The following is a 24323-nucleotide window of genomic DNA, read 5'->3' as shown; positions in this document are numbered from 1 at the left end:
TGGACCATTGCTCTGATGCAGTGGGCAGCTCTTATGTTCTCGTGTTCACAGTCTGTAGGAGGAGTATCTACTCACTTGGACTCCCTGGGGAGCCACAGAAAGGAACAAGATGTGCTGAGGCAAGAAGGCCCAGTCTCAGAGCCCCCGGGCTCACGCTTCCCAAAGGCTAAAACTAGGCCCAGCCCATGAAGGGGGCACTGCCAGGAGAGACTGGATAAAGGCTGGAGCATCAAACAGCTTTGTAAACCTGAGAGAGCTGCCTTGGGGACAGTGACAGGAAGAATCCCCAGAGTGACTCCTTTGATTCTGCTCGTCTCTGGCCTTTGGTTCTTAGAATTATAGAACTGGAAGAGGCCTCGAGAGGTAGCTAGGCCAGTCCCCTACACTCAAGGCAGGACTAAGTATTATCTAGACAATCCCTGACAGGTGTTTGTCCAGCCTGCTCTTAAATATCCCCAGTGATGGAGATTCCACAACCTCCCTACACTATTTGTTCTGGAGTTTAACCACTCTGACAGTTAGGAAGTTTTTTCCTAATCTCCATCCTAAATTGCCCTTGCTTCAATTTAAGGCCATTATTTCTTGTCCTATCCTCAGAGGTTAAGAACAATTTTTTCTTCCACATCCCTGTAACAACCTTTTATGTACTTGAAAACTATTATCATGTCCTCTCTACTCCAGACTAAACAAACCCAATTTTTCCAGTCTTCCCACATAGGTCATGTTTTCTAGACCTTTAATCATTTTTGTTGCTCTTCTATGGACTTTCTCCAATTTGTCCACATCTTTCCTCATATGTGGCTCCCACAAATGGACACAGTACTCCAGTTGTGGCCTAATCCGCACAGAGTGGAGTGGAAGAATTACTACTTGTGTCTTGCTTACAGTACTCCCTCAAATACATCCCAGAATGATGTTTGCCCTTTTGCACTGTTGACTTGTACTTAGCTTGTGATCCACTCTGGCCCCCAGCTCCCATTCCGCAGTGCTCCTTCCTGGGCAGGAATTTCCCATTTTGTACGTGTGCACCTGATTGTTCCTTCCTAAATGAAGCACTTTGCATTTGTCCTAATTGAATTTCATCCTATTTACTTCAGGTCTTTTCTCCAGATCATTTTGAATTTTAATCATAGAAGATCAGGGTTGGAAGGGAACACAGGAGGTATCTAGTCCAACCCCCTGTTCAAAGCAGGACCAATCCCCAGACAGATTTTTGCCCCAAATCCCTAAATGGCCCCCTCAAGGATTGAACTCTCAGCCTTGGGTTTAGCAGGCCGATGCTCAAACCACTGAGCTCTCCTTCCCTGGCCTATCCTCTAAAACACTTGCAACACCTCCCAGCTTTGTATTGTCTGCAAACTTGGTAAGTGTAACAGAGGATGTTACTGGGAGGGTTTCACCGTGTCTCAGAGGGTCACACCCTGGTGGGAGGAGCCTAGGCCTGTACTGGGATAAGGTCACTCTGTGTTCACAGTGTGGCAGAACCTAGAGTGTCCATTAGCAGGGAAAAATCAGGGGGGAATCGGCTTGTGGAATGGACAAAAGCCCCCTCTGCATTCTCTCACATTGCTCTTCTCGTCCTGGCAGGCTACAGATTAACGTCCACGTTTTGCTCCAGATCATTTCATCCTCCCAAAGGGAAGGAAATGGCTGCAATGGAGCTGGCTCAGGTAAGGGATTACCAGGAGCTGGTGGTGGGTTCTGCTTGGAGGAGAGAAGCAGTAAATGCATAGGAGGGTGGGAGCTGCTGGAGGTGGTGGGAGGCAGGAAATATCTCAGGTGGAGAAAGGGAAGGGACAGGATGTGACAAACCTGCTGAGACTTGTGTACTCTAGGGTGTGCTGGGTTGTCACCCCGGGTGCAGTCTGGGGGCTTCTGGGAACCGCTGTGCCCTCTAACCCTCAAGCTGGGCTGGCCCTTCTCTCACGGCTTTGCTGGAGATTCAGCCAGCCTCCAGGGCCTGTTATCACCCAACATGACAGTAGGTGGCGCCATACACCCAACTAAGCTACCTGAATGCTTTACCTGAGCCACTCAAGGACAGATAGAGACAACAGCCAATTTCCCAGCTCCCCAGCCTTGCACACCTGCTGTAGTATAAATTCAGAATTATCCCATCTTATAGTGCACAGGAATCTCTGTAATGTCAGCTCATTCATATAGTTCCCCTTCCCATCGATATGGGAGAGATATTCACAACAAGCCTGTGCTAACCAAGCTCAGCTTTTCCCCAAACACTCACTCAAAATGCACTGATTAAGATAAAGCATAAAACAAGTTTATTAATGGCAGAAAGGTAGATCTAAAGTAATTATTGTTAGAACAAAAAAGGAGCCGGTTGATCCAGAGGCGGATATGAATGCAGGCTTCTCTATTGCGTTACTTGTTCCCCTGGACAGCTATCGAGTAAGCACTGGATTAGTTACATCACTCGCCTTTTATCCAAGTTTGTATGTAAACACCCACATCCGTTACAACACCCCAAAACCCCTTATTAAGTAGTAGAAACGCTCATACAATTAGTATACCCACCCCTATCCACTATCACAGTATTACACATATCATAGAGGCGTTTTTACCTTGAAAATACCGTTCTTTGCAATAACGTGTTGCCACAAATTTCCCTAAACAGCAGTTCTCAGGGTATGGAGGAAGGGTCAATGAGCAGTTCTCGGGGAGGGAGGAAGGGGCCATAAGCCAGGGCTTGTTTATGTAGCTGGGAAAGGAAGGGAGGGGGAGGTAACATTTCTTTTACTTTCTTTCACACAAAGGACATTCATTCCAACAACTACACTTCATGCAGCTGCATCAATGTCAATTCTTACAAGCAACAGAGAGAGGAAAAATATGGCAACTTATTTGTTAAGCAAAGAATTCCTGCCTGCTTATGCCTTTGTCCCCAATGCATGTCAGCACATTAGCAGCTTCCCAGCTCTTTTACTGAACCCTAACGTATCCCAACACTTCTAAGTGATAGCAAACAGATCAAAGCAGATTACTTAGCAGATAACCAAAAGCTCAAACTAAGCCTAACATACTATCTGGATAGAATTTGAATTAGCAATTTCTCACCCTGACTGATGATAGAAGCAGTCCCCCAAGTTTCCATACACAAGCTAGAAATCCCTTTACCCTGGGAGCAGCAGTTCCCCCAGTTCAGTCTTTGTTCCTCAGGTGTTTCCAGGAGTTCTCTTGTGTGGGGAATGAGGCCAAGAGATGATGTCACACCCCACCTTATGTAGCTTTTCCATATGGCGGGAACCATTTGTTCCAAACTAAGTTCCCAGTCCAGTTTGTGGAAAAATACAGGTACCAAAATGGAGTTCGTTGTCATGTGGTCTAGTCACATGTCCTAGCATGTCCTGCTGAGTCATAGTAGCCATGACTCATAGGCTGGCTGAAACAATCACAGGAAGGCTAAGCTCTTCCACAGTCCATTGTCTTTGTTGATGAGCCATCAGCACTGTCTGGCTTCTTCATTGTTGTACCTGAAAGGCTCGTTGTGGGTGTTACCCAGAGTAAGCACATTTGAAATACAGATACAGAGTCAGTATCCAGAACTTCCAATACAAACATGATGCATGCACACAAATAGGATAATCATATTCAGCACATGACGCATCTTGCACAAAATGCATCATAATTATGTCCTAATCATATTATAACCATACCACTATGCTGAATATGGGGTGTAGTGTCAGATAGGGCCTAATTTCAAGGCACGGGATTTGGGAATGGAACTTCCGCTCTTTGTGGAACAGGAAATAACCCTCCAGCCAGGGCTGGGACAACTTCCCAGACTCCCAGTGCTGGAGCCTGAATCTACTGACACTTCATTAGTTACCCCCACCCCCGATCTTTGTGGTAACTGCAAACTTTATCCGTGATGATTTTATATTCTGTTCTAGGTCATTGATAAGAATGTTAAATAGCACACGGGCAAAAAGCAATCCTTGTGGGAACCCGCTAGAAATAAATCCACTCGACCATGGTTCCCCATTTACCATTCCAGTTTTTAATCTATTTAATGTATGCTGTGTTTATTTTGTATCATTCTAGTTTTTTAGTCAAAATATTGTGCTGAATCAAGTCATATGCCTGACAGAAGTCTAGATATATTACATCAATAATATTAGCTGCAACCAAAGTTTTGATCTTATCTAATAAGGATATCCAGTTAGTTTGATAGGATCTATTTTCTCTAAACCTTTGTTAATAGGTACTAATTATATTACCTTCCTTTAATTCTTTATTAACGAAATCCAGTATCGACTGCTCCGTTATATTGCTCAGTATTGATATCAGACTGACACTCTTGTAATTAGCTGGATCATCTCTTTTACACTTTTTAGTATTGGCACAGCATTAGCTTAATTCCAGTCTTCTGAAATTCCCAGTGTTCCAAGTCCTAATTACAATCAACATTAATAGTCCACCACGCTCCTCCACCAGGTCTTTAAAAACTCTTGGATACAAGTTATCCAGACCTGCTGATTTAAACATGTCTAACTGTAATAACTGCTGTTTAATGTCCTTGTGAGTTCTTGTTGGAATGGAAAGAGTGTCATCGTCAACATCTTGTGATACGCGTACAGCATCTGTTTTTCTCCAAATCCAGGAGAGAACACTTATTGAACACTTTTACCTCTTCTGCATTATTTTTGATAATTCTGCCATTTCCGTCTAGTAATTTATCACTATCATTGTTAGGATTAATATACTTTTCAAACCTTCCTTCTTATTTTCATTGATTGGTCATTGATTTCCCTTACCAATTTTCTACAATTCTGACCTTCTAACTCAGGGGTGAGCAACCTTTCAGAAGTCTTCATTTATTCACTCTAATTTAAGGTTTTGAGTGTGCCAGTAATACATTTTAACATTTGTAGAAGATCTTTCTCTGTCTATAATATATAACTAAACTATTGTTGTATGTAAAGTAAATAAGGCTTTTAAAATGTTTAAGAAACTTAATTTAAAATTAAATTAAAATGCAGAGCCCCCCGGACAGGTGGCCAGGACCCGGGCATTGTGAGTGCCACTGAAAATCAGCTTGCGTGCTGCCTTCAGCACCCGTGCCATAGGTTGCCTACCCCTGTGTGACGTTATTGATATAAACTGGGACCATATAGAACATGGTTTGCAACCAAGGTCCTGTAGTGGCACCAAATCTTAGGTAAAGGGGGTCATCTAAGGTGTCTAAGACCAGGTTATGGGTTGCTGGTTATGATTATGCTGTCTATATGTATGTATCATTTTGTAGTTGAAGTTATAAGTATTGGCTTTATACTGTCTGTATTTTGTATTTGTGCTCTGCTTCTGGGTGACATCCCAGACAAGTTGGTGTTAGCTCTGCCTAGCCTGCTTGATGGCCCATTAAGGACCATCAGCTACACAATTGACCCATGGAGAGAAGGCAGATAGGCCTTGTAACTCAGCAAAGTGCAGGGACTGGCCCATGTGACTCCAGACTCCATTTTGCTGTAATTTTCCACAGTAAGGACAAAGAGGTTCTTACACCTGGAAAAGCCTGTATAAGGCTGATGCCTCATCTCCATCTGGTCTTCAATCCTGCTTCTTACCTCTGGAGGGACTTTGCTACAAGCTGAAGCTCTGCACAAAGGACTAATGACCCATCCCAGCTGGGGATGTACTCCAGAGACTTGATTTGAACCTGCAGCTTATGCCATCACTGCTACAAGCCTGAACTAAGAACTTTGCCATTACTGTATGTAATTGATTCCATCTAACCAATTCTAGCTCTCATCTCTACCTTTTTCCCTTTATGAATAAACCTTTAGATTTTAGATTCTAAAGGATTGGCAACAGCGTGATTTGTGGGTAAGATCTGATTTGTATATTGACCTGGGTCTGGGGCTTGATTCTTTGGGATCGAGAGAACCTTTTCCTTTTACTGGGGTGTTGGTTTTTATAACCATTCATCCCCCGGACGAGTGGCACTGGTGGTGATACTGGGAGACTGGAGTTTTTAAGGAAATTGCTTGTGTGACTTGTGGTTAACCAGTGGGGTGAAACCAAAGTCCTTCTTGTCTGGCTGGTTTGGTTTGCCTTAAAGGTGGAAAAACCCCAGGCTTGGGCTGTGACTGCCCTGTTTGAGCAATTGGTCCTGAATTGGCACTCTCAGTTAGGTCCCGCCAGAACCGCCTCGTCACACCCTGTTCTAACTAATATTCTTTACTACTGACTTCCCTTTTCTTCCTTATATTTTATTTGGAGAGTGTTTCCTACCAGGGAGCCATTAGTAGGGTCCAGAGCCAGCCCCATCTCCTATATCAAACTGTGGCTAGTAGGTATGTGATAAATGTGACGACCCTGCCTGCGTCTGTCAGCTGGGAGACACAAAGACTCTCTCTTTCTACCCTCTGATGCTGCCTGGCTGCTCTAAGCTAGGTGGGGTGGGACTCTGTTAACATGTGCCTCCCGGAGCTTCCATTTACCTGGTGCTGCTGTTCCGTGAATAGGGGATTGTGACTGGGGCAGCAGGTACTGAGTGTTGGACTCTTGCTCTTTCAGGGGCCGGTGACTTTCGAGGAGGTGGCTGTGTATTTCACCAGGGAGGAATGGGCTCTGCTGGACCCTGTTCAGAGAGCCCTCTACAGGGATGTCATGCAGGAGAACTATGAGACGGTGACCTCGCTGGGTAAGGAGTCCTGTCCCCTGGGTTATTAGAACCTGTGGGGTCTCTGAAGAACCTGAGTAGTAATAACTTTATACCTTTATTCGTCATACAAGTTTTGACAAGTTTCCTTGCCCCCTTTTTTTTGCCTTATCTCTCACCCACTAGAATCATTTTTGGACATGTGCCTTTTTGGTGCTGTCACACATTTTAAAATTGCATTGAATGTATCCTTATTGGCTACATTAGTAACTATATTAATAACTGTAACTTTCATGCCTTTTCCTCATTTTAAGAGGAAAATATGCTACCTGTAGAATTCTAAATTGAGTAAATAGGTGTGTGACTGATGCATGGCTTGTGTGACAGTCAGATGAGCTCCTCTTTCGATAGGAGAGCGTATAGGTGTTGCCATTCAGGACCCCACGGGTGAAGGGAGAACAGAGCTGTGAGAGGGGAGGAGAAGGGGGGAGTAGATAATTCTGGGGTGTCAGGACATGGGGAGGGTGTGTGCAGGGTTAGAGCTAAAAAGCAGCAGGGAGGGATGAGGTAGTGAGAGACGAGGAGGGAACACAAGAAGCTCCCAAGGTGCCGGCAGGTGGTGCTGGCTGAGAGTAATGGGAAGAAGTGGAGAGGAGTGTAGAGGAAGGGCACCGAGGAAGTGGCTCAGTCTCAGGTGTTGAAGCTAAGTGGCCTGTCCTTGTGGAAGAGTGGGAGCCCTTGGGGGTCTAGTGCACTCAAGGGGCACCCCCCAAGGACTGTTTAAAAGCCAGGGCATTGCAGCCTTATGGGGAAAATATATAAAACAAGAAAAGGATCTAAATGCGTGTTTACCATCGCTCCCTCTCAGTCCTCATGGGAATCCCTGATCCGTTCCAAAGTGTATTAAAACCTTCCTTAAAGGCTCACCTCTTGGTTATCAGGTCATGTCCATTTGTTAGAGGGTTTTCCCTTAACCCTCCCACTTCCCTGGTTCTTGTCACGCAGACAGCAAGCAGCAAAAGACCAGAAGTCTGAAGCACAGATAATGCGATGTTTATTGGGGTTATTTCCAAGCAAGCATATTCCACTGCCCTAATGAACTTACACGTAGAAAAATTAATTATGCAGCAGACAGAAACAATTAGAGAACCAGACTGATTAACAAGGTAAAAGTGGTGGCCATAAAGATAAAACAATACAGAAATGAGGGTTTCACAACCACAACCATTGATAAGGGATTTCTTGCCAGACCGGATGCTATCAGACTAAGTTTTCATTAACCATCTTAAGATTCAGAGAGGTAGCCGTGTTACTCTGGTTCTGTAAAGGCAGCAAAGAATCCTGTGGCACCTTATAGACTAACAGACGTTTTGCAGCATGAGCTTTCGTGGGTGAATACCCACTTCGTCGGATGCAAGTAGTGGAAATTTCCAGGGGCAGGTAGATATATGCAAGCAAGAAGCAGGCTAGAGATAACGAGGTTAGATCAATCAGGGAGGATGAGGCCCTGTTCTAGCAGTTGAGGTGTGAAAACCAAGGGAGGAGAAACTGGTTCTGTAGTTGGCAAGCCATTCACAGTCTTTGTTTAATCCTGAGCTGATGGTGTCAAATTTGCAGATGAACTGAAGCTCAGCAGTTTCTCTTTGAAGTCTGGTCCTAAAGTTTTTTTGCCGCAGGATGGCCACCTTAAAATCTGCTATTGTGTGGCCAAGGAGGTTGAAGTGTTCTCCTACAGGTTTTTTTATATTGCCATTCCTAATATCTGATTTGTGTCCATTTATCCTTTTCCTTAGAGACTGTCCAGTTTGGCCGATGTACATAGCAGAGGGGCATTGCTGGCATATGATGGCATATATTACATTGGTGGACGTGCAGGTGAATGAACCGGTGATGGTGTGGCTGATCTGGTTAGGTCCTGTGATGGTGTTGCTGGTGTAGATATGTGGGCAGAGTTGGCATCGAGGTTTGTTGCATGGATTGGTTCCTGAGCTTGAGTTACTATGATGCGGTGTGCAGTTACTAGTGAGAATATGCTTCAGGTTGGCAGGCTGTCTGTGGGCGAGGACTGGCCTGCCATCTTAAGATCTGTTTCTTTATCTGGTGGTGATAGGCACTATCAGGACAGGATCATCTTCCTAACAGCCCAGTAGCATCTTATTTCAGTGTGACTGGTTTGGGATGTGAGGATGTGACCCTTCGCTTCCCAGCTTATGGCTGCCCCTGCTGCTTAGCCAAAGGCCTTAGCCTAAGAACAAGGCCTCAGACTGTCACAGTGAGAGAAGGCCCATACACAGGCGGACTGAGATTTTGATTCTTAGCTAGTTACAGGGGTATAAAGACAAAGTGATAAAAATACCCCTAAGTTCTTAAACTATAGGCTTTACAGGCAGGCCTGAATGTCTATTCTAACAGTGGGTTCTAGCCCTTTCTACCCCATTCTGTGTCTGTCTTGTCTATTTAGATCAGGGGTCGGCAACTTTTCAGAAGTGCTGTGCCGAGTCTTCATTTATTCACTCTAATTTAAGGTTCCGTGTGCCAGTAACACATTTTAACGTTTTTAGAAGGTCTCTTTCTATAAGTCTATAATATAGAAATAAACTATTGTTGTATGTAAAATAAATAAGGTTTTTAAAATGTTTAAGAAGCTTAATCTAAAATTAAATTAAAATGCAGAGCCCCCCCTCGGACCAGGGGCCAGGACCCAGGCAGTGTGAGTGCCACTGAAAATCAGCTCGCTGCCGCAGGTTGCCTACCCCTGATTTAGATTGTAAATTCTTCAGGGCATGGGCCATCTACTATTCTCTGTCTGCCACTTTGAGCCAAGGAAGATGGCCTTGGGATGCGTAGCCTTATTTGGGGTGTGTTCATAGAATCATAGAATCTCAGGGTTGGAAGGGACCTCAGGAGGTCATCTAGTCCAACCCCCTGCTCAAAGCAGGACCAAACCAACTAAATCATCTCAGCCAGGGCTTCGTCAAGCCTGACTTTAAAAACCTCTAAGGAAGGCGATTCCACCACCTCCCTAGGTAACCCATTCCAGTTCTTCACCACCCTACTAGTGAAAAAGTTTTTCCTAATGTCGAACCTAAACCTCCCCCTCTGCAACTTGAGACCATTACTCCTTGTTCTGTCATCTTCTACCACTGAGAACAGTCTAGATCCATCCTCTTTGGAACCCCCTTTCAGGTAGTTGAAAGCAGCTATCAAATCCCTCCTCATTCTTCTCTTCTGCAGACTAAACAATCCCAGTTCCCTCAGCCTCTCCTCATAAGTCATGTGCTCCAGCCCACTAATCATTTTTGTTGCCCTCCGCTGGACTCTCTCCAATTTATCCACATCCTTCTTGTAGTGTGGGGCCCAAAACTGGACACAGTACTCCAAATGAGGCCTCACCAGTGCTGAATAGAGGGGAACGATCACATCCCTCGATCTGCTGGAAATGCCCCTACTTATACAACCCAAAATGCCATTAGCCTTCTTGGCAACAAGGGCACCCTGCTGACTCATATCCAGCTTTTCGTCCACCGTAACCCCTAGATCCTTTTCTGCAGAACTGCTGCCCAGCCATTCGGTCCCTAGTCTGTAGCAGTGCATGGGATTCTTCCGTCCTAAGTGCAGGACTCTGCACTTGTCCTTGTTGAACCTCATCAGGTTTCTTTTGGCCCAATCCTCTAATTTGTCTAGGTCCCTCTGTATCCTATCCCTATCCTCCAGCGTATCAACCACTCTTCCCAGTTTAGTGTCATCTGCAAACTTGCTAAGGGTGCAGTCCACACCATCCTCCAGATCGTTAATGAAGATATTGAACAAAACCGGCCCCAGCACCGACCCTTGGGGCGTTCCACTTGATACCAGCTGCCAACTAGACATGAAACCATTGATCACTACCCGTTGAGCCCGACCATCTAGCCAGTTTTCTATCCACCTTACCATCCATTCATCCAGCCCAGACTTCTTTAACTTGCTGGCAAGAATACTGTGGGAGACTGTATCAAAAGCTTTGCTAAAGTCCAGAAATAGCACATCCACTGCTTTCCCCTCATCAACAGAGCCGGTTATCTCATCATAGAAGGCAATTAGGTTAGTCAGGCATGACTTGCCCTTCGTGAATCCATGCTGACTGTTCCTGATCAGTTTCACCTCCTTTAGGTGGTTCAGAATTGATTCCTTGAGGACCTGTTCCATGATTTTTCCAGGGACTGAGGTGAGACTGACTGGCCTGTAGTTAGTAATGTTGATTTGATTTATCAACTTAATTTAATGTGTATTGTAATTATTTTAATTAATTAATAATAATACTTAATAATTTATATTAATTAATATGAGTTTAGGCTCACAATTTGTTTGATCAGAAGATAAAAGTTCGTGTTTCGAATCAGGTTCCGCAGAATTGATAAAGGGACCTTCGGGGGTATGACAGAAAGCTCACACGGAGACAGATATAGTCATAAAGACTTTTTATTAAAATCAATGAAATAGTAAGTAAATTGTAAAACACGTAGAATTACAGAGTTATAATTGTATTACTGTTATTCAGGAGATACATATGATGATACAATATTATGTGCTGCAAACTTTGGTTAATATTCACACCCTGTTTTGATAAACTGGTGTTTGCCTCACCTCTGGCAGTTCTGGTTTCACAGCTCTTGCAAGGGAAACTAATGTAAAGAGCTTTCAAAGCTACTTTGGAATTTACTTTTTAGCTCAACTAAATAATCTAATACACAAATTAAAATAAAATTTAGAGAGACCAAACTTAGCCGAGTTCCTTTTGAACTTGAAGTTTGAAAAGAAAATAAGTGCCTATTACTGGTTAATAGCTGTCGTAGATGCATAACATGAATACGTAGTTGAAGATGGTGAAGTGTAGAGAAGAAGGAGAGGTCAAGGTGCGGGTAAAAGAGGTAGGTTACCTCTTTTATAGAAATAAATGCCGGAAATCCTTCCTCTTATGCCCAAATTTCAGTCTTCCCCATAGAAATGTTAGGGCACGCTTACTCCATAGGCTAGTATGTGTGTGCGTATGGATGGCAGATATCTGCGCATTTGTGGGGTACTTGTTAAGTCTGTGAGTACAACTTTGAAAAATCCCATTTACTATTCTTCATTGTCTGTTGGTCTCGTAAAGGGTCTTAGACCTAAGCGTAGGCACTTTATTTGAGCATAGGAAAACAGTTCCTTTTCTGGGTAAAAGGGCACAGGATATAGCTATGCTAACTTTGCTTTAGCTTAAAATGCAGGTTTTTGGCCTGTAGGTTTCTTGCATTACAGCCAAACATAGGTTTATTAATTCATATTAAAAATATCACTATACTGTACTTATTAGAAAAGAGATATTGATGCAGGCAAGCAGATGAATCCTGAGGGCTACAGATGATACTGCCTAAAAATGAGATGGGGTTAAAACTATGGAATATTCTTTGTGACAAGTATCCCACAAATTCCACTGACCTCCCTTGTTTTCTTTGCCTGCAGTAGGCTTTCCAATTTCCAAACCTGATGTGATCTCGCAGCTGGAACGAGGGGAAGAACCGTGGGTCCCAGACCTCCAGGGCTCTGAGAAAGAAGTGGTCCCGAGAGCTGCCTTCGCAGGTGAGGACTTGGTTAAACAACTCAACAACTGCTTAGGAATGCAGGAAACATTTGGGATGCCCTACAAAGACCCTGTGAGCTCTTCAAGTTCAGGATTGTTTCCTGCAGATGTGGAATCATTATGGCAGATTTCACTCATGCCTTCCCTCCTATTCTGACTGACAACTGGCAGCAGGTCCCTCCCTGATCTCACTTTCCCCTGAGAGTTATGGTGCAATGAGGACCCAGAACTGATGCCTTCCTCTCTTCTCTGTGGAAGGGTTTGGGGAAAATCAGCACCTGATAGGCTTGATCTCTCCCACATATATTTTGTATCAGAGGGGTAGCCGTGTTAGTCTGGTTCTTTGCTGCTTTTACATATATTTTGGTTTGTTCATCCCTTTTTCCATTCCTCTCTCTGACATTTCCTTTTTCTCAGGCACAGGGAGTGACCTATGTCTGGATTCTCTCTGTCTCCCATCCGGCGATGGGATGGTGAGTGAGAACGAGGAGGAGAAACCCCAGCAGGAAGACACTGTGCAAGTAGATCCACATTGGATGTTATCAGGAAGATACAAAGGGAATGTTTCCAGGAGGTGTGCAGTCCCAGAAAACACAAAAGCCTGTGAGACTCAGCAGAGGCCAGAGGAAAACTACAGTAGCGACTCAACCCTTATTCCACGCAACAGAATCAACTTGGAAGAGAGACGCTACATGTGCCATGAGTGCGGGAAAAGCTTCAATCGGCGCTCAAACCTTATCACACATAGGAGAATCCACACGGGGGAGACGCCCTACACGTGCTCTGACTGCGGGAAAAGCTTTGGGCGGAGCTCTCACCTTATCAGACATGAGACAATCCACACAGGGGAGACGCCCTACACGTGCTCTGAATGCGGGAAAAGTTTTGGGCGGAGCTCTGACCTTATCACACATCAGAGAATCCACACAGGGGAGATGCCCTACACGTGCTCTGAGTGCGGGAAAAGCTTCGGGCGGAGCTCTGACCGTATCAGACATCAGAGAATCCACACAGGGGAGACGCCCTACACGTGCTCTGAGTGCGGGAAAAGCTTCAATCAGAGCTCAAACCTTATCAGACATCAGAGAATCCACACAGGGGAGACGCCCTACACGTGCTCTGAGTGCGGGAAAAGCTTCGGGCGGAGCTCTAACCTTATCACACATCAGAGAATCCACACAGGGGAGATGCCCTACACGTGCTCTGAGTGCGGGAAAAGCTTCGGGTGGAGCTCTGACCTTATCAGACATGAGAGAATCCACACAGGGGAGATGCCCTACAAGTGCTCTGAGTGCGGGAAAAGCTTCGGGCGGAGCTCTAACCTTATCACACATCAGAGAATCCACACAGGGGAGACGCCCTACAAGTGCTCTGAGTGCGGGAAAAGCTTCAGGTGGCGCTCTCACCTTATCACACATCAGAGAATCCACACAGGGGAGCTGCCCTACACGTGTTCTGAGTGCGGAAAAGCTTCAGTCAGCGCACAAGCCTTATGAGACATCACAAAATCCACATGAGAGAGAATTGTTATAAATCCCTTGACTAGGGCTGGCCAAAGTTTGGTTTTTTTTAATTACATTTGCTAATTCCCACATAGTGATTTTTGCACCATCTTCACCGTGGTGTGTCAGCTCCACCAGATCAGTTGCCTGCTTCTGCCTTTTGCAGCTCACCCTTCTTTGGGGTCAGTCCTGTGATCTTTTCTATCACCTCCTTTCCTTTGAGTCGAAGGAGTGTGTGTCCCTCCTGCCAGGAATGTTCATCAGCTCCAGGTGGGGGGAGAGAGGTTTGATCCCAACAAGCTACACTGAGGCAAAACTACCTGTGCCTGACAGCCACTAGGGCTGTACAGGAGGTTGGCTGCTCAAGTTAGTGATCTTAATGTAAACATTTGTAGTGCAGATGCAGCCCAGGTGCAGTGGTTGCCATTAGCTTTCCCTTGACCTGACCTAAACTCCATCATTTTCACTAGTCTAAACAAACCCTGAGCATCACGGTTATACTGTTCCCCCATTTCACAGCAATTGTTAGTCATCGAGTTCTCCCTTGGGGAACCAATTGTTTCATTCCCAGTTGCTGTGATGTTGCTTCAGGTTGTGCTGGGGAGCAGATATTTTTAGTATCATTTTCCACACTTAAAAAGAGCAGGAACAGGGCAGGGATAGGGAAAAATGTCATTTCACCCATTGTAACAACAGATGTAGTTAGGGTCAGAGGGATTCCCTTATTCCCATCACCATCCTCCTTCAATCCGTGCTAGAGCCTAAGAATCCTTTTCCTTTCCCCGTTGTGGGATGGGAGACTTCCAAAAGTGATCCCTGTGCTATAGCACACGGCTAAGCTCAGAGAATAAACCCCAGTAGCCCCTGAGCTTTGCTTTTGAATTCTGTGTTTCCGATTACTTCAAGCCTGGGCACTGTGAATATTTACCAGTTTCTCTAGCACTGTTCCTACCGCTGTTTCTGTAACATATTTTGTTTTTTATGGGACAGGGTTGTTATTCCTTTGCCTAACCCCAACCTCGAAGGCCTGGGTGTCTGTTTTCTCTGGCCCCTCCCCACAGACAAATCTGACATGGTTGCACCTGCCAGGAGCAAACAAAAGCTCCACCGGTCACACACACAAAGCAGATAGACACACACAAGATACAGAAGAAACTGAATTATTTGAGCTATCAACATTTAAATTTTCCCACAGCATGTTAGTTCTGAAGGTTGTTTTAATTTATTTTCTTGGAACCAGAAATGGGGAAAGAGACACTGGAGTCAGTGGAATAACAGCAGGGAGGGATAAGTCTCATGATTTGCCACTAACCAAAGGCTTTATAAATAGAGCGATAATGTTACTGAATGGTCTGGCTAACCCTGCAGTTACACTGCTTGGTACCTCTTCTCAGCCGGGCGTGGCGTGGCAGCTCTCTCCCAGGTGGCAGCTGCCTCTGTTATGTTGACAGATCCAGGCTGGTGATGAGGTGGTGGGTGGGATTGAACCGGGACCTCTGGAGCTTAGTGTGGGGGCCTCTACAGCATGAACTAAAGCCACCCGGCTGTTAGCGAGGGCTGTAGAGAAGACAGGTTTTATTGCTCCTCTAAGTGATCTCGGTGCCACTAGCTGGGACACCCCACCACCCCTGGAGGTGTGTGGGTTACGATTTCCTAGCTGAGGAAGCGCATCCTGAGCTTCGGAGAGTTCCCAGCTGTAATCCCAGACAACCCCTGTAACGATGCAACCACTGGCAGGACGCTATTGAGAGTATCAATTCAGGACAAATTGCTTGGAGCAGGGCAGTCAGCCCGAGGCTGGGTGTCCTTCACTATTAAAGCACGTCACACCCGCCATGCAGAGAGGACTTTGGTTTCACCCCACTGGCCAATCGGACATCATACAAGCAATTCCCTCAGCTATTCCAGTTCCTTCTATCATCCCCAGCCCCGCTCCTTATGGGGATGAATGGTTATGAAAACCAAAACCCCAGTAAAAGAAAACAGGTTCTCTCAAAGGACCCCAAAGGACCAAGCAACAGATGCAGGTCAATAGACAAGTCAGATCTTACCCACAAATCACGCTCTTGCAAATCCTTTAGCGTTGTTATGGAAAAATTGATCCATGTGTTGTGTTTTCAATCAGATCAGCTTAAGGCCTTTTATTGATTAGAAGCACGGGGAGAACCGTTATGGAAACGGCCTCCCCGAAGCTGGTTACAGACAGCCTTATAAAGCTTAAAACCACAATCGTAATATGCAAGTTACATACATCATTTCCTTATTATTTTGCTAAAAAAAATTGCAAAGTTAATGCTGATTGGAGCAGGAGTAAATTTCTTCCATATTAGGCTTTTCCTGTTCTTACTTATCTGTTCTATGCGGTTACGTGTTGACAGTAGGGGATATTACAAAAAAAATTTTCAGTCGGGGACTGTTAGGACTTTCCACTGTCTCCTCCGTGCCCCCTGCTTGGCTTGTCTGGCCGGCCCTGGCAGCTTGACATGAGGCCTGGGCCTACAAGGCCTTGGATAACACTGGATTTTCCCTTACAACATCTAAAATATAAAGGTTCATTCATAAAAAGAAAGAAATATAGATGAGAGTTAAAATTTTTAAAGGAATTAATTACACACAGTAATGGCAAAGTTCTTCGTTCAGGCTTGTAGCAGTGATGGCATAAACTGCAGGTTCAAATCAAGTCTCCGGAGTCCGTCCACAGCTGGGATGGGTCATTCAGTCCTTTGTACAGAGCTTCAGTTTGTAGCAAAGTCCCTCCAGAGACATGAAGCAGGATTGAAAACAAGATGGAGACGAGGCATCAGCCTTTTCTAGCCTCTTGCCATGTGGTCTTTCCTTTCTTTGTCCCAAGGACACTCTGTCCAGCACGTGGCACAGAAAAACCTTAGAGTTCTCTCCATAGGCAGGTCCCTGCAGACCTTGCTGAGTCACAAGGCTTATCTGCCTTCTCTCAATGGGTTGATTGTATAGCTGATGGTCCTTAATGGGCCACTAAGCAGGCTAGGCAGAACTGACACCAACTTGTCTGGGGTGTTCCCCAGAAGCAGAGCACAAGTTTGAAGTACGGGCAGCATAGAGCCAATATTCATAACATCAACTACAAAAATGATACACATCTAGAGATAGCATCATTATAATCAGCCAATCAGCCTCTCCATAGACCTCTTACACGACACCTTTCTACAATATTGGCTGCAAATATAGAACAGTGGTCGCAAGGGTGATCTATACAGTTACAGATTATGTCAATAACGTCACAGGAGGTGACACGGCATCAGTGAGACTGATACTGGAATACTGCCTCTAATTTTGGTGTCTTCATTTGAAAAGATGTGAAATTGGAGCTGGGGCAGCAAAGAGCCACCAAAGGTTCTGAGGGCTGGAGAAAATGCCTTCTAGTGAGCTATTGAAAGAGCTCAACCTGTTTAGCTGATCAAAAGAAGATTGAAAGGTGACTTCATTGAAGTGTTGAAGTGCCTAAATGGAGAGAAAAGATTTGGTATTAAAGGGCTCTTTAATCCAGCAGATAAAGGAATAACAAGACCCAATGGCTGGAAGATGAAAAGAGACAAATTTGTATTACAACTAAGGCACAAATATTCAACAGCGAGGATGATCCCAGGAACAAGCTACCAAGGAAAGTGGTGGATTCTCCATCTCCTGATGTCATTTCATGAAGACTAGATGCCTTTCTGGAATGTGTTTGCCCCCAAAGTAGCTCTTGTGTCATACAGGAGGCCTGTGATATGCAGGGGGTCAGATTAGATGCTCTAATGGTCTTTTCTGGCCATAAAGTCGACTAATTTCTAAAAAACCGAGTGCAGCATTGGGAGCAGCGTCTGATGTTTCCCTGTCTAGCCGGCTTGCTGCCTAGAACGAATGCTCCTTGAGTGGGGTGATCCCCAGGAGTAGCTCAAACCTCCAAAGTGCCTGGCCAGGGGCAGGACATTAGCCCAGCAAGGGAGGGGCGTGGCAGTGACATCACAAAGGCCTTTGGCAGGACCTCAGACTATTGGTCCACGGTGGTGGGGAGGTAGTGACCTCACAGAGAGATGCTGACATCAGCCAGGCAGGACAGGGGCGAGGGGCCAGGGAAACCTCAGAGACCCCTGTGGCTTTGCTTCAGCAAGTCTCCTTCTCCAGGTCTCTCTTTGAGGACTGAGTGAGTATTCGGGTTCACGGACGTGAGCGCCAGGAGGAACCTCTTTCAAGTTTTCTCCTTCCCTTTTAGTGATTTTACTAGAAAACAGCCGTCCCTGTTTAGAAGGTAAGAGTCTCCTCGAGGTGTGAAACCTGTTCAGAATGATCCATCTTTTGCAGGGGAGTGCTCTGCAGTTCCCACTGTGGGAGGTCCACCCAAAAATGTGGGGCTAAAATAGTGCTCGGGCAGTGATCCCCACCAGTGACCTGGGCCATCCTTTGGGTTCTCTGGTGAGAACCCTCCGCCTCCCGTCCTCAGTCTCTACCCTGATTGGCTGAGCAGGGGGTTATTGACAGGGAGGAGACTCAGGTCCTTGTTGGTCTCTTTTAAGACCAAGGAAATAAGTCAGAACCAGTTCTATGTTTGATGAATTTTGCTGTTCTCTGCATTAATTGTATCTGAGCAGTTCATGATTCTCTCTAACATTGCAGTTCTCCTCAAATACTTGCTGAATAATTCCTGTGCACTGTTGTAGGTCTGGAGCTCATCACAGAGCACTTTATTCAGGTCATTCAATGTCTGAAATTCAAGATCTGATGGTTAGTTTGTAAAAGCAGCAAAGAGTCCTGTGGCACCTTATAGACTAGCAGATGTTTTGGAGCATGAGCTTTCGTGGGTGAATACCCACTTCGTCGGATGCATGTAGTGGGAATTTCCAGGGGCAGGTATATTGAAAATCAGGGCTCTTGGGTCCTATTCCCAACTCTGCCACTGACTGGCTGTGTGACCTAAGACAAGTCAATTCTCCTTTCTCAGTGTTAGCTTCTCCCTCTTTCGAGTAGGGATAATAATGATCCGCTCCTGCCTACCTCATGGTGGGTGGAGGCAGGGCCAGCTCTAGGTTTTGCCGCCCCAAGGAAAAAAATTTTGGCTGCCCCCACCGCAGCCCTGGGCTCCCCATAACCCTTGCTGCCTGAACCCTGGGTCACTGGGCTCTCCCCCCCCACACACACCCCTGCACTCTCCTTCCATCCCAGCCCTGGGTCACTGGTAACTTGCTCCCAGGACAGATCATTCAGCAGGAATTTTGGATGTGCACAGAACACAGACAGGACTGGTTCCGCATGGTTACAGAACTGCAGTAAAGTGGAACAATTTTCAGCTTGTGTGATTGGAGGAGATCTGGATGCATATTGTAAGACTGTCCTCCATAAATGAGGAAAAGTTGAGGTGCCTTTATTATTCTTTGTTTCTATGGGGAATTTGCCAGTGCAATATCACTGTCTTCCTTTTAAACAAACAAAACTAGAAAAAAATGGCAATGACTGTTGAAAATAGCAATTCCAGTCCTAAAAACCCCTGGGAAGCATTTCTTGCTCAATTTTATCTAGTAGGATGCCCCTGAAACAATGGGATCAAGAAACCTGCATCACTGAAAGTGCAGCCATGGAGACACCACACACCAGCCTTCCCTAGCAGGGGCAGGGGTGAGAAGGGACATCATCTGAGCTCCCTGCATCCAGGTCACTTTCCTCAGCCGGGCTGCATAAGGGGAGGGCAGAGAACCCCTCACAGCCCAGCCCAGGTGGGGAAAGTGACCAGGACGCAGGGAGCACATAGTGTTGCTCCTCGCTCCCCCCAGCCTCTGTGGGGCCACGGAGGAGCATTGGGGCGGGGAGAGCAGTGAGCACCTTTGCACGGCCCCACGGTGCCCTTTGACCCCTGGAGCCCTGGGCGGCTGCCGTGGGCCCCACCCCTAAGACCGGCTGGGCTCCCCAGCACGAACAGCAGAGACACAGGGAGACTAGCCACCCACTGAGCCGTGGTAGCCTGGGTGGCTGGTCATGGGGGCTAGGGGGGGCTCAGCCTCCCCAAACCTTGCGTCGCCAAGGGGACAGTGGGGCCCAGGCCTAGGGGCCCGGGCCATAGTGGGCCCCCCTGGAAAAGTCTCCCCCATGTCAGCCCCAGGGCTGCAGGAGCTCCCACTCCCTGCTACGGCCCGGGGGCTGCAGCAGGGCACAGAGCTTCTCTGGTCTCGGGGTAAAGGAGTGACAGGGTGGGGTCAGTGGGGGAAGGGGTGGAACAGAGGTGACAGTGGGTGGGGCCGTGGGTGGAAGGGGTGGACGGGGGCGGAGCCACACACAGAAGTGGGGGGGGCAGGGTTCCGGTGCTGGGGCCCCTGCACTTGTTCTCCCTTTCCCTGGGCTTTGGCATCACCAGCCCCTGCTTAGCGAGTAGGGGTCAGTGGTCCCCAAAATGTGGGGCAGGACTCCTAGGGGGACACAGGAAGATTGATGGGGCACCTCAGGGCCTGAGCCAGACCCCATGGAGGGCAGGGAGGGAGCCCCACTCAGCCCCACTCTGCCCCAGCTCTTCCCCAACCCCACCCTCAGCCTGGGCCCCTGGCTCCCAGCCCGGCCTCGACCCCCTTACCCCTGTACGCACCCCTCTCCCCAGCAAGCAACGGCCCCACTCCCAGCCCCGGTTCTCGATTGCGGCTTCCGAGGGGCCACAGCCATGGATACGAGGGCGCAGTGTGAAATGTTTGGGGACCACTGGGTTAGGGGGATGTCCTCAATCACTTCTCTGCCGTCCAATGAAAGCGATTCCTCACCCACGCACCCCTCCGTCCGGACGGCCTAGGTACGTTCTGCTGCCCTTCACTCGTACAGGAAGGAGAATAACATTTCATTCCACTCAATCCTAAAGTGATGTGTAACCCACCCCATCCCAAACTGGTCATTTTTGGGGAAGCTGCCCCTCATGCTGCATAGCTAGGCAGAGTAGGGGTGTCTGTGCAAACACGGCCTGTTCCTGAAGTCTTCCCAGCTCCTCACTAGATGTGAGGGGGAGCTCATTCATCCCCTGCTTATGCTTAGTATTTAAAACTCCTTAGTGGCCCTATCTCTGCCGGCCTTAGATTTCTCTTCCTGTCCACTTCTTGACAGCTCGGATGAGGTGGCCGAGTCGTTAAGGTGATGCTGCTAATCCATTGTGCTCTGCATGCATGGGTTTGAATCCTATCCTCATGGGATGCATTTAGTCTTCACCTCCTTTATAGACAACCATCTCCCCTTTGGTACAATGACAGACCCAGCAATGTTGCTTCTGTTACCCAAAATTGGGCCAGCTAGTAAGTGTAGGGAGGACTAATGACCCCCCAGAGTTTGGCAGAAAGCAGCACATTTATTATATTGATAGCTAAGCTCAAAAGAAGGGATGGGGGGGGTTACACTCACACTTGCATCCTCACGCTCCCAGGACAGGCCTGGCACTGGAGATGTCAGGATCCTTTAGGTAAGTGTCCCCAGTGCTGCGATGGATGGTGCGATGGAGGTAAGTCTTCCCGAGGGGCGATGGAATGTAACGCCGCGAACCACTGGCCCGGCGGTCGGGGCGGAGGGCCGTCACTGGAGGTCCAAGCTTGTGAGGGACTCCTGAGCACAGGGCCCCTTCCCCTTTTACGGACCTGCTCTCATGGCCTGTGACTGGAGATGAGTTGGCTGCATCTGGTGGGTCACACTCCACCTCAGCCAGTGTCCATGCAGTGTCCATGCTCTGGGTGTGCGAGTGCTGCCTAATGAGAGTCCCAGACACCTTGTCTATCTAGGAGCTCTTCTGATCTTCCCGCTGTTCAACCAGCCCCTTCATCCCACAAGCATTGCAGGGGGGGGGGGAGGGGGAAAGCCACTTCACAGGCATTCAGAGAGGGAGAGGAGACGGGGCGGGGGAGGGGGGAGTGTAACAGACCTTTTGGGCATACAGGTTATATGGAGCACACAGATCACTGCTGCTTCTACAACAGGGTAAGTTCTCAAGAAGCATGTTTCTTACTCTGCCCATTGGTCAGTTTTGATGATTATCGATGGAAATATTTTGCCATTGGGTTGTGTGTTTACACAGAAATTGACATTTACCAACAAATACATAATTCTTCCAGTCCTGCCTAGTCTGCAGTTGATGGGTTTAGAGGGACACATTCACTCTCCCCAGTCCCCATGCCAGGCCTGTGCTCTCAACTTCCCACACTGCTGGGATCCTTCCCTGGTCTCCCCCCAGACCACTGCCCCCCACCCCCACTTCTGGGATCCCCTCCCCACACTGTCCAACTCCCCTGCTGGCAGGATCCCTTCCTGTTCCTTTCATTTCCTGTCTCCACTCTGGGCAAAAGCTCTGCACGGTTCCCACAGCAGAAGTTGAACCCAGGCCCCCTGGGTGAAAACCAGGAATCCTGCCCACTAGCCCATATGGGACTATTGGTGCATCTGACGAAGTGGGGATTCACCCACAAAAGCTCCTGCTCCAATACGTCTGTTAGTCTATAAGGCGCCACAGGACTCTTTGCTGCTGTTATTACTACAACTCTCTAAGCAAGGCCTGCACAACATACGCGGCGGGCCGCATGCCTCACTCATTCTAAATCCCTCGCACATGGCACTCTGGGGGCAGCCCAGAGCCCTTTGAATCTCAGCCACAGCCAGGAATTAAAAGGCTCTGGGTTGCCCGCAGCGGCGGGGAGCCCAGAGCCCATTAAATCCCAACCGCGGCTGGAAATCAAAAGGCTCTAGGTTGCCCGCAGTCTGGGATCCCAGAGCCCTTTGAATCTCAGCCGGCCGGGAGTCAGAGGGCTCTGGGCTGCCCAGAGATTCCCAGCCGCGGCTGGGATTTAAAGGCTCAGGGCTCCCCACGGCTGCGGGCAGCCCAGAGCTGTTTGAATCCCGGCATGCAGCCGCTGTTTGCCCTCCCCGGACCTCTGCCCCAACTGCCCCCAGGACCCCACCCCTATCTAAATGCTGCTGCTCCTTGTCCCCTGATTGCTCCTCCCAAGACCCTGCTCGAACTGCCAGTTGGGACCACAGCCCCTATCTAAGTCTCCCTTCTCCTTGTCCCCAACTGCCCTCCAACTTTCCCCAGGACCCCACCCCTACCTGTCCCCTGAACTCCCATGCCTATCCAACTGCTGCCTGTCCCTTGACTGCCCCCTGGAACTCCCTACCCCTTCTCCAACCCCCAGCCCCCTTACCGTGCCACTCAGACCAGCGTGTCTGGTTCCATGCAGCTCCAGCCACATTGCTGCCATGCTCCCCGTGGAGCCCACAGCCCCGCCCCAGCACCTGCCTTCCAGATTTGAACACCTCAAAATTCAGGAGTGCTCAAGCTCAGTTTGGGCAGCTGTTACGTCATTTCTCCCAAATTAATTATACTGATCCACTGTAACTTGCTGTAGAAAAGCAGGATAAAATTGAACAAGAAATGCTTATTAGCACTGGAATTGCTATTTTCAACAGCCATTGCCTTTTTGTTTGTTTCAGGAAGACAGTGATATTGCATAGGCAAATTCCCCATAGAAAGAAAGAGTGGAACAAAAGAATAATAAAGGCACCTCAACTTTTCCTCATTTATGGAGGACAGTTTTATAATATGCATCCAGATCTCCTCCAATCACACAGGCTGAAAATTGTTCCACTTTACTGCAGCTCTGTAACCATATGGGAACCAATCCTGTCTGTGTTTTGTGCACATCCAAAATTCCTGCTGAATGACCTGCCCTGGGAGCGTTACCAGTGACCCAGGGCTGGGGAGGCAGGAGGTGTGTGTGTGGGGAGGCACTGGTGGGAGCCCAGTGCTGGGGCATCAGCAGGGTGGGGAGGGCACTGGTGGGGAGGAAAGGGGGAAGCCAGCGCTGGGGCGGCAGGGGTGTGGGTCAGTGGGGAGAGCCCAGGATTGGGGCAGCAGGGGGTACAGGGGAGCCCAGGGCTGGGACTGGGGCAGCCAAATTTTATTTTGCTTGGGGCAGCAAAAACCTAGAGCCGGCCCTGCCGGGCCCCAGCCACCGGATCCCCAAGCCCTTTAATTTGACCTGAGGGCTCCCAGCCACCTCTTCAGCTGGGAGCCCCGGTTGATTTAAAATAGTATCACCTCCCACCCCCAACCTTCCTTTTTGGCCCACAGCTGTTTTGCTGGGGCAGCGCTGGGGAAGGAGGGATTGTTTCTGCAGGGCTGGACGGCCCTGGGGTGGGGTGTTGCTGCGGGGCCGGGAGGTTTTGGCCCTCGGCTGTTTTCTTTGGAGGAATGTGGCCCTTGCCGCTTTACGAGTTGTGCAGGCCTGCTCTAATGGTCTCTTCTGGCCATAAAGTCGACTAATTTCTGAAAAACTGAGTGTAGCATTGGGAGCAGCGTCTGATGTTTCCTGTCTAGCCGGCTTGCTGCCTAGAACGAACGCTCCTTGAGTGGGGTGATCCACAGGAGTAGCTCAAACCTCCACAGTGCCTGGCCAGGGGCAGGACATTGGCACAGCAAGGGAGGTGTGGTAGTGACATCACAAAGGCCTTTGGCAGGACCTCAGCCTATTGGTCCAAGGTGGTGGGAGGTGGTGACCTCACAGAGAGATGCTGACATCAGCCAGGCAGGACAGGGCGAGGGGCCAGGGAAACCTCAGAGACCCCTGTGGCTTTGCTCCAGCAA

The 24323-nt window shown here is 47.9% G+C and overlaps 1 protein-coding gene across 1 annotated transcript in view; it reads left to right on the top strand.

The window, feature by feature from the left end:
* Window positions 1-24323, top strand: part of LOC120381594 (zinc finger protein 850-like) — a gene marked incomplete at its 3' end in the record, with an annotated part of 191239 nt that overhangs the window by 120700 nt on the left and 46216 nt on the right. The window contains exon 3 of the mRNA XM_039499748.1: window positions 12899-13690. Coding sequence (XP_039355682.1) covers window positions 12899-13690 — 792 coding nt within the window. The remainder of the gene's footprint in view (window positions 1-12898; window positions 13691-24323) is intronic.

The sequence above is a fragment of the Mauremys reevesii genome, linkage group 14 (assembly GCF_016161935.1).
Source record: "Mauremys reevesii isolate NIE-2019 linkage group 14, ASM1616193v1, whole genome shotgun sequence".
In the NCBI taxonomy this organism is placed as follows: Eukaryota; Metazoa; Chordata; order Testudines; family Geoemydidae; genus Mauremys; species Mauremys reevesii.
Note: the sequence above shows the minus strand (reverse complement) of the source record. Positions and strands in the feature narration are given on the sequence as shown.